Below are 18,476 nucleotides of genomic sequence, written 5' to 3' on the forward strand. Positions count from 1 at the left end.
CCCGGGAAGACCCTGTGTTCTGGCAGCTCAGGCTAAACTTAGTGCAGCCCAGAATAGCAGTAATAACCGGGCGCACAATGAGGGAGCTATTAACCAGCTGCGCCTGACGTTTCTGCCAGTCCCTGCGACATCCGCTCCCTGTAAGTGCCACCTTCTCCATTCAGCCCGGAATGTGGGTTATCAGGCGCTGCTCCCACTGACTGTGCTCAGGAACCGCAGGAATCTACATTTATTTCCTACTGATTTCCTCCATTATAACATCAAATATCCAGTAATTCTATCATTCTATAATATGATACAGCTTACAGATCAGATTAATCTACAAAAAGTCACTGTGTACATACATTACTTATCCTGTATTATACTCCAGAGCTGCACTCACTATTCTGCTGGTGCAGTCACTGTGTACATACATTACATTACTGATCCTGAGTTACATCCTGTATTATACCCCAGAGCTGCACTCACTATTCTGCTGGTGCAGTCACTGTGTACATACATTACATTACTGATCCTGAGTTACCTCCTGTATTATACCCCAGAGCTGCACTCACTATTCTGCTGGTGCAGTCACTGTGTACATACATTACATTACTGAACCTGAGTTACCTCCTGTATTATACTCCAGAGCTGTACTCACTATTCTGCTGGTGCAGTCACTGCATACATACATTACATTACTGATCCTGAGTTGCATCCTATATTATCCTCCAGAGCTGTACTCACTATTCTGCTGGTGCAGTCACTGTATACATACATTACATTACTGATCCTGAGTTGCATCCTGTATTATACCCCAGAGCTGCACTCACTATTCTGCTGGTGCAGTCACTGTGTACATACATTACATTACTGATCCGGAGTTGCATCCTATATTATCCTCCAGAGCTGCACTCACTATTCTGCTGGTGCAGTCACTGCATACATACATTACATTACTGATCCTGAGTTGCATCCTATATTATCCTCCAGAGCTGTACTCACTATTCTGCTGGTGCAGTCACTGTGTACATTACTTTTCCTGCTATGAGGGCACGGTTGGCGGACCTTCCCCTACATATTGTCTGTTTGGTCAGATTGCTGACATCTGCAGATTTCGCCATCTTCCATCGATCTTGAGTGACCACATTTACAGCCTTTATCAAACTCTATAGCTCCCAAATCTCCCAGTCTCCTCTGTTCATGTGTGTACAGGGCCTGATCTGGTGATTTTTATTCTCAGAAGTGTCGTTTTCACCCCAGTAAATGAGGCTGCTCCGGTGTCGGTGTAAGCTGATGATCGCCATTTGGATGTTGCACTTTCTAGATAACGATTTCCACCTTCGTTGGGTTTTGTTTCCTGTGGTCCTGTGTCTTGGATTGTCAGCGTGGTCCGACCTGTCTTGTGTGGCCGCAGCTTCCTTTACGGATTTCTTGTGCTCTCGCTCTCTGTAGTCCATGAGCCGGGCCAGATATCGGTACCACCCGGAGTGACTAATTTTCTTTGGTATTTTTAGGTAGATGCATGTCTGTAGTTTATTTTTTGATATGATAGCCCTTACATATACGTAGCTTATTAACCCCTTCAGCCCTAGGCCTATTTGTACCCAAGTGCCTAAGCCAATCTGACCTGTGCCACTTCATGGGCTAATAACTTTGGAACGCTTTCACCTATCCAAGCCATTCTGAGATTGTTTTCTCGTGACATATTGTACTTCACGTCAGTGCTAAATGGGAGTCAATATATTTTACCTTTCTATATAAAAAAATGCTAAATATTCGGAAATTTTGGAAAAATCGGCAATTTTTTAACTTTGAAATTCTCTGCTTTTTACAAAAATACTGATACCCCCCATAATAGTTATTAATTTACACTCCCCACATGTTTACTTAATATTGGCATCATTTTGAAAATGAAACCTTATTGTTTTACGACGTAATAGGGCTTATAGTTTTATGCGCAATTTTTCACATTTACAGCAAAACCCACTTTTCAAAGGACCAAGTCACTTCTGAAGTCACTTTAAGGGGCTTACATAACAGAAACCACCCATAAATTACCCCATTTTGCAAACTACACCCCTCAAGCTGTTCAAAACTCATTTTTAAAAACTGTTAACCCTTTAGGTGTTCCACAGGAATTTTAGCATGAGCCAAGAACCAAATATGACGATATCGGTACCACCCGGAGTGACTAGATGTAGTATTTGTAACAAAATTTAATCCAAGTTATGTAAATACACACTGAACATGTCATGTGCATATATATATATATATATATATATATATATATATATATATATATATATATGTTACTCCATAATATCTTCAACATCGGACTCTGAATCTGACTGTTGTTCTACTGGCTCGTCTTCAGTACCCTTGTTCTGGCATGTCTGTAATCTGCACATGTCTGTGCACTTCAGGCCATTGCTGAGGCAAGTACACTGAGGAAGTTCACATGACCGCACACACTTGCAGGACAGTAGCTGTATAATAGCTTCTGGTGCTGGTGCCCCTTGCATCCACTTGACAACAAGCTTTCCGTCGTTATCTATCATCCAACCGCAGTCTGTTGGGTTTGCAACCCATGGCTGGCTCTGCAGACTTCTCCTCCAGATCGCAGCCTGGTAGTTTGCACGCAGTGCATGCATGAAAAGGCAGTCCTGGCAAGGAGGGAGTTGACTTGACTCTACCACTCCACGTCTGGCACAGAACAGCTGATAACGGAGCCTGTTTACCTCAGTTGTTTGGGTAGTTGGCAGGTACATGTGGCAGGTGATTTCCTGTAACTTCTCAAAAAGTTCGGTAGACACTTCCCATGAATGACCAACTTCCTGAAAGGCATCCTGGTATGTCTTGTTCATCTTCAACTGCTTGAGTGTCGTCATCTTCCCACGGCCAGCGAATGCACTGACGGTGTCACAGCCTGTAAATGCATGCATACCAATCAATGAATCACATACGCTGCCTCCCAATGTTCGGCTCAGAGTGGTGATATCCAGGAATCTTGTCCGGTTCTGTGTACCGCATTTCTGGAACAGGTGGGATGGGATTTTGTGGCACATGCCCAGACACAGGACCATGACATCAGTATCCTCCGAAGTGATGATGACCGACTTGTAACCAGATTCTGCTGCATGAAGAGCATGGAGAAGGAGGCGTGTGTCTGCTTCTTCTTGATTTGACTTAAGGTCAGCAGCCTCTTCCCACTGTTCTTTGGTGATCTTAAAGCAGAGCTGCTCACATGTGACATACAGCTCCTTCTCCTCAAGCTTCTCCCTGTGGTGTTTCGCCTTCCATTCTTCTACCAGAAACTTTATGAGACTTGCCTTGTTGGAGGAACTACTTAGAAGCTTTTTCCACTGCTGGATGTTGTGCCCATGTTGAATGTTCTTGAAATGGATCCCTGTGCCTTCATATCTGTTGACTCTTTCTGTATCTTTGATGGATGTCTCCTTGTAGACGTCAAAGACAATATCAATGCGCTTGCTCTTAGCACCCTCATGGATAGCGCGACTCATTGCTGTGCCTGCTAGCTGGCCAAATGTTGCATTGTTTCCCTTCAGTTTCTGAACCAGGCTCATCCCATCAATGATGGTTGCAGAGGGCTCGGGGATCACTTCTGCAGGACGAGCATTCCTCTCCAACTCCCTTGCGAGGGCAGCCTTGTTGGTCTTGCGGATAGACCCATCACCATTGGCAAGTGCCCATGGCAATGGACCCAGGGGATGAGTCAAGACATCACTCATTTGTAGCTTTCTGTTCTCAGCTACAAGTATCATCTGGCCAAATAGGTTTCTGTCAGCCTTCAAAATTACCTCCTTGCCAAGACCTTGTCTGCGTGTCTTCATTTGGATGTTAGAGAACGTTTTAAGTTTGTTCTTCGTCATCTTGTCATGAAACAATGTAGTTGGCTTATCGGTACCCAAACGCTCATCCTTGAATGTTTGATATGCATCCTCTCCTATACTGTATGCCCCTTGAAGGTCTTTGGCTACATCTGGTGGTGCTACAGTCGCTGTTGACAAACTGATAAGTTCACCATTATGCTCTTTGTTGAAGGGGTTCACCCAACCTGTCTCCAGCAGTTGAACGAAAGATTGGACATCGGCTTCATCTCTTCTAATCCTAGACACCTGTAGGTCTGAATGGCTGAAGTCAGTATATTGTTGGCCTACCAGGGCCCTCAGCTGCCTCAAGTACATACTGCGGTACTCTGATGTCAGGTAGAACCTGGAAACAGCTCCAACTTTGAGGCTGAAGCCTTTTGTGCCCCCTGGTGTCTGGGTGTCTTTGTTGATTGTCTCTTCAATGGTCTGGTCCACAGGAATTCGTCCAAAAGGATTCTTGCTACCGATCTGGACCGAAAAGCCACCTTGCATGAAGTATTCATGGACCTCTGGGTGTTCTATGGGCAGCCGAGACATTGTGGCATAGTAATAGGTTAGGTATCGGGCATAGTTGACCTTGTCATAGGCAAAACACCATGGTATCATCTGTCGGATTGCTCCTAGGTGAAGCATCCAGTTGCCTTCTCTTGAAGCTCGAACCAGGGCCAGCATGGTCTCGACCATGTCCAAGTATGACATCCAGAATGCTGAGAGTTGTTCATTTCTGAGGGTCTCAAGATAAACTTGAAAGAGCTTCAGGGTAAGTGTGCAAGATTCATTATCCAAGAGCTTTTCGAAGGATCCCTGCGACACACTGATGCGAAAGTTTGTGATGTTCTTCAGTGTTTCATCCAGATGGTGAAGGTCCCTTGCATGGTTTTCTTCTAGCCATGGAAGGAAGTTTTTCCATGCAAGCCTCATAAGTGCTTCATAGACCAGCTTGTGTAGTCTCACTGCTCTGTTGTACCTCCGGCCGTCCATCACTCCAGACACTGATCCTTCAGCGATTACACCGGATTCAACACACAGATCTCTAAGGCCTGCATCCTGAAATCTGTTCCCTATGATAGAGAGGAGATTACAGATTGTGTGGAAGACACCCATTCTAATTATAATGTTCTTGAACTTCTCCTGTTTCCAGATAACCTCGGCAGCTTTGGCATAGAGTGCTTGATCAAACACACACACAATTCTGTTAAGCTTCAGGGTCTGCATGATGGCATGTGTTTGCTCCAAGACTTCATTCACAGTGGACATGGCTGTTGCAGGAGCATTGATAGTGGGCAGGTAGCTTACAGTGTCCTGGGCCACTACAATGTCGCTGCGGATTTTTATGTTGAACCCAGTCCAACTGCTGGTGGTCTGATCCTCATGGTCTGACATTCTAGCCAGAAGCCAGATATGGTTTTTGGTTTTTGAATCCTGGACCTCCTTAGTAGTGTTAACATTCGAAGTCTCAATCCTGGGTGGCTCTCCCCGCTGCCCAACATTGTATATCGGTAGCATTAATTCTGTCAGAGTTATGCTTCTTTTCTTCGACTTGGTTACATCTGGCAGGACTTTCTTTGTCACAGAGCATGCAACATTGGACTGAACAGCAATGCCATTGACTCTATGAGATGTACCTGCTCCACTTAGTGTCTCCTCAAGTCTGTCAATGTTATCCCAGGCCAGGGTTGTGAACACACCTGGGTAGATACTTGCTGGCATTGGGATGTCATCCTTTGAACATTCCAACTTCTGGATACAAAGGGCTGTATCGATCTCCTCAGCCATTGAATATGACACACAGTGGCCAAGACGATTCAGAGTTCGAATCAGTTCTGTATTGCCGGTCAAAGACTTAACTGCAAAGGATAGCAGTACGTGCTTTGGTGGCTTTGTCTTTCCATTGGTAACAGCAAAAACCAAGTCACTGCCGAAGGATGTGGCAAGACGTTGAGCTCTTTCACAGGTAGTTTGGCACTCACAATCTCCTGTAAGCAGGGTTTGCAGGAATTGAGTGACTAATGCAGGAACGACATTCTGATCTGTATTGGGAGGCCATGGCTGACTCACATCTTGCTTCTTGATCTCATTCCTTAGCTGCATTGCTGCTTTGGTTACGATATCTCCAGAGTTAGCAGCTCTTGCTTCTTGCAGATCTTTTGTCATGCTGTGTACTTGCCGGACAAGGTCGTCCATTGATAGGCTACATGGATAGACTAGAAGCTTACCTTTCTCATCTGAGAGAAAGCGGAGTGATTCCCCAATCTCTGTTTCAAGTTTTCGTCGAACATGTTTCTTTGTCGATGGTTTCAGTTGGATGATACCACGGGATATCATTAATCTCTCAAGCCTAGATGTGAGGTTTATCATAGGCAGTACTTCTGGGTTTGGGAACAATTTAGTCCTTATATACAAGAAGAGTTCTTCAAGGGCCTCTTTCTCTGCCTCTTCGTAGCGTACTTCCTCGCTTTCGACCTGATTTTCAGCTGCACTAGACCTACAGGCCACTTGGGAATCATCTTTTGTGAATAGTTTGTAGCACGACTTGTGGTAGTGCCCCTCTGCAGCAACAAGGTCTCTGCTAAGTAAACCAAGTATTCTCTGTGTGCCTTTCCTTATCGCTGCTCTGCGGATCGTCTCATCTGCTCGTAGCTCAACACACTGGACAATTGGCTCCCTTGTTTGTTTTCCTTTTAGGTACTTGCTTGACTTCTCACAGAAGATACATACTTTGGCATACACCCTGCTATCACTGGGGGCACCCCTCGGTAGCTTCCTCATGGAGATTTTGCTTGCTGTTTCGACATTGACACCCTTGCCAAGGATAGAATCCAGTGACTTCTTCATTGTAAAGATACTACGACATTTACGGTGATATTGTATGTGTGGTATTTCTCCTTCTTCAAGGCCCTTAGCTGCTACCAGGACTGATTCATGCTGCCTGATCTCTGCAGCCCTAAGCAATGTTTTCCAGGAGTCCAAATCCTTAAGGGACGCCAGATCATCGCTGTCATCATTAGAGCAGTGTATGATACAGTCGATCCGTGATTTCTTCCTTGCTGGTACTTCCATCATGCCGTTAGATAGTCAGTAAACACCTGCAAACACAAAGAAAAACATTAAAATTTTATTTACCGTATTTCCTGGCGTATAAGACGACTTTTTAGCCATGAAAAACATGGCTCCAAGAGGGCGGTTGTCTTATACGCCGAATACAGCCGCCGGGGGGAAAGGCCGCCGCGCAGGGAAGGAGGAGGCAGGGGCCCACCTTCATGAGGCGCTCGTTCTTAGAGCTGGGAGCGCTGGTGCTAGGTGACTGTTCCCCCTCTCTCCACAAGTTCCTTACCAGCAGCAGCACACAGTACAGGACTACAGGACCTGTGGTGATGTCACGGCCATGTGATCAGTCACAAGCCTGGGAGGTGTCAGCCTCTACAGAGGGAGATAGGAGCTCTGCAGAGAAGACCGGAGAGTCCTGTTCAGCACAGAACGTGTATGTGTCAGTGTGTGTGCGTGTGTTGGGGCACCTCAGGGTGTCTTCAAATGTGACATAGCCCCCTAGATTTCTTCCAGTAAAATTTGCACTCCAAAAGTCATTTGGCGCTCCTTCCCTTCCGAGGCCTGCCGTTCCCCAATACTGCAGTGTACGACAACATATCGGGTGTTGTTGTGTTCGGGAGAGATTGGTGAACAAATAGTGGGGTGCATTTTTTGCTGGTACACCTCTTAAAAATAAAAAAATGAGCCTAAAATGACACCTTCATGTAAAAAATGCACTTTTTCCATTTTCTCAACCAAGTGTTTCCAACTACTGTGAAACACTGGTTGGGTCAAAGTGGTCACTATACCCCCTAAAAGATTCCTTGGGGGTGTAGTTTCCAAAATAGGGTCACTTTTTGGGGTTTCCACTGTGGGGGTACCTCAGGCAGCCTTCAAATGTGACATGGCCCCCTAGATTTCTTCCAGTGAATCCGCCACCCAAAAACCACATAGCGCTCCTTCCGTGTTGAGCTGTGCTGTGTGCCCATACTTTAGTTTACGAGTACATGTGGGGTGTTTCTATAAACTGCAGAATTAGGGTAACCAAGTTTGGGTTTGCCGTTAACCCTTGCTAGGTTGCAGGTAAAATTGGATTACAATGTAATATCTGGAAAAAAAATGAAATTTTGAAATTTCGCCTTCATTCTGCTAAAATTCCTGTGGAACACCTAAAGGGTTAACAGTTTTTAAAAATGAGTTTTGAACAGCTTGAGGGGTGTAGTTTGCAAAATGGGGTAATTTATGGGTGGTTTCTGTTATGTAAGCCCCTTAAAGTGACTTCAGAAGTGACTTGGTCCTTTGAAAAGTGGGTTTTGCTGTAAATGTGAAAAATTGCGCATAAAACTATAAGCCCTATTACGTCGTAAAACAATAAGGTTTCATTTTCAAAATGATGCCAATATGAAGTAAACATGTGGGGAGTGTAAATTAATAACTATTATGGGGGGTATCAGTATTTTTGTAAAAAGCAGAGAATTTCAAAGTTAAAAAATTGCCGATTTTTCCAAAATTTCCGAATATTTAGCATTTTTTTATATAGAAAGGTAAAATATATTGACTCCCATTTAGCACTGACGTGAAGTACAATATGTCACGAGAAAACAATCTCAGAATGGCTTGGATAGGTGAAAGCGTTCCAAAGTTATTAGCCCATGAAGTGGCACAGGTCAGATTGGCTTAGGCACTTGGGTACAAATAGGCCTAGGGCTGAAGGGGTTAATAAGCTACGTATATGTAAGGGCTATCATATCAAAAAATAAACTACAGACATGCATCTACCTAAAAATACCAAAGAGAATTAGTCACTCCGCTTGGTACCGATATCGTCAAATTTGGTTCTTGGCTCATGGACTACTGCAGCCACTGATATTTTTAACACGTTAATGTGGTGAGTAGAAGGTGTATCTGATCATCCTCAGGAAGTCTTCTGCTGCTTGCATCGGCGCAGATCAGATTATGTCTCTGCTTGTAGCTGCAGACAGTCAGCGTCTCGTAGAGGATGGGAATAAGATTAGATATTTAACTGAATATTGACTTTACTGTGATAAGATTTACTTCTCAATCATGTATAGCAGCTCAGGTACCAATGTGGCCGATAGAGAGGCTCTGTCCACCACAGTCACACCATGATTCACATAGCATTGCTTCATTTTCTTCTACAATAGTGGTGCCACTCCTGCTGGCCCATAGCGGTGCCATGCTTGTCAGCTCATAACGATGCAAATCTTGATGGCCCATAGCGGTGCCATGCTTGTCAGTTTATAGCGGTGCAAATTTTGCTGGCTCATAGCGGTGCCATGCATGTTGGCCCATAGCGGTGCCAATCCTGCTGGCCCATAGCGATGCCATGCTTGTCAGCTCATAACGATGCAAATCTTGCTGGCCCATAGCAGTGCCATGCTTGTCAGTTTATAGCGGTGCAAATTTTGCTGGCTCATAGCGGTGCCATGCATGTTGGCCCATAGCTGTGCCAATCCTGCTGGCCCATAGCGGTGCCATGCTTGTCAGCTCATAATGATGCAAATCTTGCTGGCCCATAGCAGTGCCATGCTTGTCAGTTTATAGCAGTAAAAATTTTGCTGGCTCATAGCGGTGCCATGCTTGTTTGCCCATAGCGGTGCCAATCCTACTGGCCCATAGCGGTGCCATGCTTGTCAGCTCATAACGTTGCAAATCTTGCTGGCCCATAGCGGTGCCATGCTTGTCAGTTTATAGCGGTGCAAATTTTGCTGGCTCATAGCTGTGCCATGCTTGTTTGCCGATAGCGGTTCCAATCCTGCTGGCCCATAGTGGTGCCAATCCTGCTGGCCCATAGCGGTGCCAATCTTGCTGGCCCATAGCGGTTCCACTTTATTTTCTTGCTTAACATTCTATCCTTGTGTCACACATAGTGATGCCATTTCTGTCCACAATTGTTTTATGTATTCCCAACATTCTGAAATAAAAAATAAATGGTACACCTCTGCTTCCATCTCATCAGTCCTTCTTCTTCTTTGCTGCTCTCATTACATTCCTCTTTTTTCCCCCCATATCGCTGCCACATTTCCTTGCTGGCGCCTTCATTTTAGTGCCACCCTTAGCTCACCCAAAGCGCTGCCTAATTGGTATCTCACACAATAATGTAACTTTTGCTTTTGTCATAGCAGTTCCCCCATTGGTCCCCTTGTTGCTGTGCAACTTTTGCTGGTCCCATATCAGTGCCACCCTGACTTTTCACACAACAGTGCCACGTTTGCTTTTCATACATGAGTGTCACGTTGGTTTTTGTCACTTTCCTCCGTTTTGTTGCCACCTTTGCTCACCCCATAGCGGTGCCACCCTTGTTGGCGTACTTGTTGTAGTGCCACTTTTGCTGTCCACATAATGATACTTGCCTGCCTTCTCACTCTACTGCGCCACTTTTTGCTTCTCCTGTAATGGTGTAACTTTGCTGCAATCATCTGAACAAAGTGGATTACAAGATCTCCCTTTACTGGGACTTCCAGCAATCGGCATTAATCAGTGGTGACGCCTGGCAATAAGTGTTCACATTCCCTGCAGCTCCCCCACAGGGAAAATGAAGTATTGCACAGTGCCCTTTATATTAAGGGGATGGAAGTCTGTGCAGTACAAGATGCCCAGATATCCGGATCCTAAAAAGGAGAAGAAATCCCTTACAGCGTTTATGAATATGGCTTTTATTTAACCCCTTAAGGATGCAGCTAAGCTGAAGATTGAGTCAGTGCTGGATTTATTAAAAAATTTGTTGTTTATTTTTCTTTATGGTGGTTGGACTAATAAAAAAAAAAAAAATCAGCAAATGCATTGTTTACCGTGCGGATTAAATGACGCGATCATGTTCTAGTTCTTAAAATTTGAACTTGAGACATTAGTGTAAAATGAGAAAAACAAAAGTTTTTTATTCCATTTTTGTAATTTCTATATTTTAACTTCCTCTGAGGACGTGACCAAGCGATGGCTTCGCTGCGATATTTCTAGATGACGGCGCCTTGTGCCTGCCATCCCTAATCCTATTAGATGCTGCAGACAAAATTAGGGCCACGAAGGAGCTAAAGTGCCGGAATAGGATGTATGTCCAGTCCTGTCCTGTACGGCGCAGCGGACACCGGCTGTGGATCGTTCGGGCTCCATCGTCATGCCGGAAGCTTTGGCGGATGTTCTTCATATACAGCAGCTGTCATGAAGGGGTTAATGGTTGTTGCATTGATCACTCTGGGGGAAGTCTGGTTTTGCTAGAAATTCTGTAAATTTGGTGGCTGAGGGGTCTGCGCTCTTGAGGTTGATGGTGTTTCTCGTTTTATAGGGGACATCCTGTTCAACGCCCAGTACCCAGAATTACCGCCTGATTTCATCTTTGGGGAAGATGCAGAATTTTTGCCTGAACCCTCCGCGCTCCCGGTAAGCTTTAAGGTTATTTGTGCAAATGTATCCAAGTGTTTCTCGATGTTTTCTCGTGATTGTTTTTGCAACTTTTTTTTTATCAAGTTGTAATGCATCAGTCTTCACCTATTTGCATAGCTAACCACATCCACATTTCTAAAGTATAGAGCACTATGTAATATTTCAATTTTTACAGAGACGCTCAGCAACTCTATAATAGACTTCATGCTCTAAACTTCCAAACTGTGTGCTGTCTGTGAATGGAAAAGCATTCATTGTTTCCATTCACATCCCAACCAGGAGTAGATGGTTCCGGCCCATTACTGATTAATGGAACCCATAGATGCCAGTGGTGTAGCCTACAGTGATTTTGATTACTCCATTGAAGTCAATGTATCCTCTTCTCAACCATTACACAGTCACAAGACCTATTTGTTTCATTTTGGGCCTTTTTTTGAGGTGTGTAGAGAAGTATACTATAGGGGTTGTTCAAACGCTAAAACAGGGGGTCCAACCGCTGGGACCCCAAACGATCCAGAGTCTTGTCTAGGATGGAGCAGAGGTGTCAAGTAAACCGCCTTCCCTTGAGCGTCGTGTAAGACGCTGTATCTACTGTATTATTATTTCTGTGCCTGTAATAACCGGGAGTGTAGTAGAGAAGAAGCAGGGCAGGACCAGTGCTTCATCTGCAGACGCTGGACACGTATCCATACAATGCCTTCTCTGGTGCTGGCTCCCTTGGCATATTTGCCTTGTGAATTCTGAATTCAAGATAGAAAATGTAATTGACTCAAACATAAAATTTAAGATAAATGTTATCTCTAACTTTAACTTGAATATACTGAATGAGGAATGCCCTACCTAGCGACGGGCGTTAGGAGGAGAATGCGCGTCCCTAGCAACGGGCGTTAGGAGGAGAATGCTCTACCTAGTGACGGACGTTAGGATGAGAATGCGCGTCCCTAGTGACGGGCGTTAGGAGGAGAATGTGCGTCCTTAGTGACGGGCGTTAGGAGGAGAATGTACGTCCCTAGTGATGGGCGTTAGGAGGAGAATGCGCGTCCCTAGTGATGGGCATTAGGATGAGAATGCTCGTCCCTAGTGATGGGCGTTAGGATGAGAATGCGCGTCCCTAGTGATGGGCGTTAGGATGAGAATGCTCGTCCCTAGTGATGGGCGTTAGGATGAGAATGCGCGTCCCTAGTGATGGGCGTTAGGATGAGAATGCTCGTCCCTAGTGATGGGCGTTAGGATGAGAATGCGCGTCCCTAGTGATGGGCGTTAGGATGAGAATGCTCGTCCCTAGTGATGGGCGTTAGGATGAGAATGTGCGTCCCTAGTGATGGGCGTTAGGATGAGAATGCTCGTCCCTAGTGACGGGCGTTAGGAGGAGAATGTGCGTCCCTAGTGACGGGCGTTAGGAGGAGAATGCGCGTCCCTAGTGACGGGCGTTAGGATGAGAATGTGCGTCCCTAGTGATGGGTGATAGGATGAGAATGCGCGTCCCTAGTGATGGGCGTTAGGATGAGAATGCGCGTCCCTAGTGACGGGCGTTAGGAGGAGAATGTGCGTCCCTAGTGACGGGCGTTAGGAGGAGAATGTGCGTCCCTAGTGACGGGCGTTAGGAGGAGAATGCGCGTCCCTAGTGACGGGCGTTAGGATGAGAATGTGCGTCCCTAGTGATGGGTGATAGGATGAGAATGCGCGTCCCTAGTGATGGGTGTTAGGATGAGAATGCGCGTCCCTAGTGACGGGCGTTAGGAGGAGAATGTGCGTCCCTAGTGGTGGGCGTTAGGATGAGAATGTGCGTCCCTAGTGATGGGCGTTAGGATGAGAATGCGCGTCCCTAGTGACGGGCGTTAGGAGGAGAATGCGCGTTCCTAGTGACGGGCGTTAGGAGGAGAATGTGCGTCCCTAGTGATGGGCGTTAGGAGGAGAATGTGCGTCCCTAGTGACGGGCGTTAGGAGGAGAATGCGCGTCCCTAGTGACGGGCGTTAGGAGGAGAATGTGCGTCCCTAGTGACGGGCGTTAGGAGGAGAATGCCCCACCTAGTGACGGGCGTTAGGAGGAGAATGTGCGTCCCTAGTGACGGGCGTTGGGATGAGAATGCTCGTCCCTAGTGACGGGCGTTAGGAGGAGAATGTGCGTCCCTAGTGACGGGCGTTAGGAGGAGAATGCGCGTCCCTAGTGACGGGCGTTAGGATGAGAATGCGCGTCCCTAGTGAGGGGCGTTAGGAGGAGAATGCGCGTCCCTAGTGACGGGCGTTAGGAGGAGAATGTGCGTCCCTAGTGACGGGCGTTAGGAGGAGAATGTGCGTCCCTAGTGACGGGCGTTATGAGGGGAATGTGCGTCCCTAGTGACGGGCGTTAGGAGGAGAATGCGCGTCCCTAGTGACGGGCGTTAGGAGGAGAATGCGCGTCCCTAGTGATGGGCGTTAGGAGGTGAATGCGCGTCCCTAGTGACGGGCGTTAGGAGGAGAATGTGCGTCCCTAGTGACGGGCGTTAGGAGGAGAATGTGCGTCCCTAGTGATGGGCGTTAGGAGGAGAATGCGCGTCCCTAGTGATGGGCGTTAGGATGAGAATGCGCGTCCCTAGTGATGGGCGTTAGGATGAGAATGCGCGTCCCTAGTGATGGGCGTTAGGATGAGAATGCGCGTCCCTAGTGACGGGCGTTAGGAGGAGAATGCGCGTCCCTAGTGACGGGCGTTAGGAGGAGAATGTGCGTCCCTAGTGATGGGCGTTAGGAGGAGAATGCGCGTCCCTAGTGACGGGCGTTAGGATGAGAATGCGCGTCCCTAGTGACGGGCGTTAGGAGGAGAATGTGCGTCCCTAGTGATGGGCGTTAGGAGGAGAATGCGCGTCCCTAGTGACGGGCGTTAGGATGAGAATGCGCGTCCCTAGTGACGGGCGTTAGGAGGAGAATGCGCGTCCCTAGTGATGGGCGTTAGGATGAGAATGTGCATCCCTAGTGACGGGCGTTAGGAGGAGAATGTGCGTCCCTAGTGACGGGCGTTAGGAGGAGAATGCGCGTGCCTAGTGACGGGCGTTAGGATGAGAATGCGCGTCCCTAGTGATGGGCGTTAGGATGAGAATGTGCGTCCCTAGTGATGGGCGTTAGGATGAGAATGCGCGTCCCTAGTGATGGGCGTTAGGATGAGAATGTGCGTCCCTAGTGATGGGCGTTAGGATGAGAATGCGTGTCCCTAGTGATGGGCGTTAGGATGAGAATGCGCGTCCCTAGTGATGGGCGTTAGGATGAGAATGCTCGTCCCTAGTGATGGGCGTTAGGATGAGAATGCGCGTCCCTAGTGACGGGCGTTAGGAGGAGAATGTGCGTCCCTAGTGACGGGCGTTAGGAGGAGAATGTGCGTCCCTAGTGACGGGCGTTAGGAGGAGAATGTGCGTCCCTAGTGACGGGCGTTAGGAGGAGAATGCGCGTCCCTAGTGATGGGCGTTAGGATGAGAATGCGCGTCCCTAGTGATGGGCGTTAGGATGAGAATGTGCGTCCCTAGTGATGGGCGTTAGGATGAGAATGTGCGTCTCTAGTGATGGGCGTTAGGATGAGAATGCGCGTCCCTAGTGACGGGCGTTAGGAGGAGAATGCGCGTCCCTAGTGACGGGCGTTAGGATGAGAATGTGCGTCCCTAGTGATGGGCGTTAGGATGAGAATGCGCGTCCCTAGTGATGGGCGTTAGGATGAGAATGCGCGTCCCTAGTGACGGGCGTTAGGAGGAGAATGCGCGTCCCTAGTGACGGGCGTTAGGAGGAGAATGTGCGTCCCTAGTGACGGGCGTTAGGAGGAGAATGTGCGTCCCTAGTGACGGGCGTTAGGAGGAGAATGTGCGTCCCTAGTGACGGGCGTTAGGAGGAGAATGTGCGTCCCTAGTGACGGGCGTTAGGAGGAGAATGTGCGTCCCTAGTGACGGGCGTTAGGAGGAGAATGTGCGTCCCTAGTGGTGGGCGTTAGGATGAGAATGCGCGTCCCTAGTGATGGGCGTTAGGATGAGAATGCGCGTCCCTAGTGATGGGCGTTAGGATGAGAATGCGCGTCCCTAGTGGTGGGCGTTAGGATGAGAATGCGCGTCCCTAGTGATGGGCGTTAGGATGAGAATGCGCGTCCCTAGTGACGGGCGTTAGGAGGAGAATGTGCATCCCTAGTGACGGGCGTTAGGAGGAGAATGTGCGTCCCTAGTGACGGGCGTTATGAGGAGAATGTGCGTCCCTAGTGACGGGCGTTAGGAGGAGAATGCGCGTCCCTAGCAACGGGCGTTAGGAGGAGAATGCTCTACCTAGTGACGGACGTTAGGATGAGAATGCGCGTCCCTAGTGACGGGCGTTAGGAGGAGAATGTGCGTCCTTAGTGACGGGCGTTAGGAGGAGAATGTACGTCCCTAGTGATGGGTGTTAGGAGGAGAATGCCCTACCTAGTGACGGGCGTTAGGAGGAGAATGCGCATCCCTAGTGATGGGCGTTAGGAGGAGAATGCGCGTCCCTAGTGATGGGCATTAGGATGAGAATGCTCGTCCCTAGTGATGGGCGTTAGGATGAGAATGCGCGTCCCTAGTGATGGGCGTTAGGATGAGAATGCTCGTCCCTAGTGATGGGCGTTAGGATGAGAATGCGCGTCCCTAGTGATGGGCGTTAGGATGAGAATGCTCGTCCCTAGTGATGGGCGTTAGGATGAGAATGTGCGTCCCTAGTGATGGGCGTTAGGATGAGAATGCTCGTCCCTAGTGACGGGCGTTAGGAGGAGAATGTGCGTCCCTAGTGACGGGCGTTAGGAGGAGAATGCGCGTCCCTAGTGACGGGCGTTAGGATGAGAATGTGCGTCCCTAGTGATGGGTGATAGGATGAGAATGCGCGTCCCTAGTGATGGGCGTTAGGATGAGAATGCGCGTCCCTAGTGACGGGCGTTAGGAGGAGAATGTGCGTCCCTAGTGACGGGCGTTAGGAGGAGAATGTGCGTCCCTAGTGACGGGCGTTAGGAGGAGAATGCGCGTCCCTAGTGACGGGCGTTAGGATGAGAATGTGCGTCCCTAGTGATGGGTGATAGGATGAGAATGCGCGTCCCTAGTGATGGGCGTTAGGATGAGAATGCGCGTCCCTAGTGACGGGCGTTAGGAGGAGAATGTGCGTCCCTAGTGGTGGGCGTTAGGATGAGAATGTGCGTCCCTAGTGATGGGCGTTAGGATGAGAATGCGCGTCCCTAGTGACGGGCGTTAGGAGGAGAATGCGCGTTCCTAGTGACGGGCGTTAGGAGGAGAATGTGCGTCCCTAGTGATGGGCGTTAGGAGGAGAATGTGCGTCCCTAGTGACGGGCGTTAGGAGGAGAATGCGGGTCCCTAGTGACGGGCGTTAGGAGGAGAATGTGCGTCCCTAGTGACGGGCGTTAGGAGGAGAATGCCCCACCTAGTGACGGGCGTTAGGAGGAGAATGTGCGTCCCTAGTGACGGGCGTTGGGATGAGAATGCTCGTCCCTAGTGACGGGCGTTAGGAGGAGAATGTGCGTCCCTAGTGACGGGCGTTAGGAGGAGAATGTGCGTCCCTAGTGAGGGGCGTTAGGAGGAGAATGCGCGTCCCTAGTGACGGGCGTTAGGAGGAGAATGTGCGTCCCTAGTGAGGGGCGTTAGGAGGAGAATGTGCGTCCCTAGTGACGGGCGTTAGGAGGAGAATGCGCGTCCCTAGTGATGGGCGTTAGGAGGAGAATGTACGTCCCTAGTGATGGGCGTTAAGAGGAGAATGTGCGTCCCTAGTGATGGGCGTTAGGAGGAGAATGTGCGTCCCTAGTGATGGGCGTTAGGATGAGAATGCGCGTCCCTAGTGACGGGCGTTAGGAGGAGAATGTGCGTCCCTAGTGATGGGCGTTAGGAGGAGAATGCGCGTCCGTAGTGATGGGTGATAGGATGAGAATGCGCGTCCCTAGTGATGGGTGTTAGGAGGAGAATGTGCGTCCCTAGTGATGGGTGTTAGGATGAGAATGTGCGTCCCTAGTGATGGGCGTTAGGATGAGAATGCGCGTCCCTAGTGATGGGCGTTAGGATGAGAATGCGCGTCCCTAGTGACGGGCGTTAGGAGGAGAATGTGCGTTCCTAGTGATGGGTGATAGGATGAGAATGTGCGTCCCTAGTGATGGGTGATAGGATGAGAATGCGCGTCCCTAGTGACGGGCGTTAGGAGGAGAATGCGCGTCCCTAGTGATGGGCGTTAAGAGGAGAATGTACGTCCCTAGTGATGGGCGTTAAGAGGAGAATGTGCGTCCCTAGTGATGGGCGTTAGGAGGAGAATGTGCGTCCCTAGTGATGGGCGTTAGGATGAGAATGCGCGTCCCTAGTGACGGGCGTTAGGAGGAGAATGTGCGTCCCTAGTGATGGGCGTTAGGAGGAGAATGCGCGTCCGTAGTGATGGGTGATAGGATGAGAATGCGCGTCCCTAGTGATGGGTGTTAGGAGGAGAATGTGCGTCCCTAGTGATGGGTGTTAGGATGAGAATGTGCGTCCCTAGTGATGGGCGTTAGGATGAGAATGCGCGTCCCTAGTGATGGGCGTTAGGATGAGAATGCGCGTCCCTAGTGACGGGCGTTAGGAGGAGAATGTGCGCTCCTAGTGATGGGTGATAGGATGAGAATGTGCGTCCCTAGTGATTGGCGTTAGGAGGAGAATGTGCGTCCCTAGTGATGGGTGATAGGATGAGAATGTGCGTCCCTAGTGATGGGCGTTAGTAGGAGAATGCGCGTCCCTAGTGATGGGTGATAGGATGAGAATGCGCGTCCCTAGTGATGGGCGTTAGGAGGAGAATGCGCATCCCTAGTGATGGGCGTTAGGAGGAGAATGCGCGTCCCTAGTGATGGGCGTTAGGAGGAGAATGTGCGTCCCTAGTGATGGGCGTTAGGAGGAGAATGCGCATCCCTAGTGATGGGCGTTAGGAGGAGAATGCGCGTCCCTAGTGATGGGCGTTAGGAGGAGAATGTGCGTCCCTAGTGATGGGCGTTAGGAGGAGAATGCGCATCCCTAGTGATGGGCGTTAGGAGGAGAATGCGCGTCCCTAGTGATGGGCGTTAGGAGGAGAATGTGCGTCCCTAGTGATGGGCGTTAGGAGGAGAATGTGCGTCCCTAGTGATGGGTGATAGGATGAGAATGTGCGTCCCTAGTGATGGGCGTAAGGAGGAGAATGCGCGTCCCTAGTGATGGGTGATAG

The 18,476-nt window shown here is 48.7% G+C and overlaps 1 protein-coding gene across 4 annotated transcripts in view; it reads left to right on the forward strand.

The window, feature by feature from the left end:
• The window catches only part of BABAM2 (BRISC and BRCA1 A complex member 2), a 213,738-nt gene that overhangs the window by 17,335 nt on the left and 177,927 nt on the right, over positions 1–18,476 (forward strand). For all 4 annotated transcript variants that reach the window (XM_077282073.1, XM_077282072.1, XM_077282075.1 and 1 more), the window contains exon 4: positions 11,203–11,297. In XM_077282073.1, the coding sequence (XP_077138188.1) occupies positions 11,203–11,297 (95 nt within the window). The remainder of the gene's footprint in view (positions 1–11,202; positions 11,298–18,476) is intronic.

Source organism: Ranitomeya variabilis, chromosome 2 (assembly GCF_051348905.1).
Source record: "Ranitomeya variabilis isolate aRanVar5 chromosome 2, aRanVar5.hap1, whole genome shotgun sequence".
Taxonomy (NCBI): Eukaryota; Metazoa; Chordata; class Amphibia; order Anura; family Dendrobatidae; genus Ranitomeya; species Ranitomeya variabilis.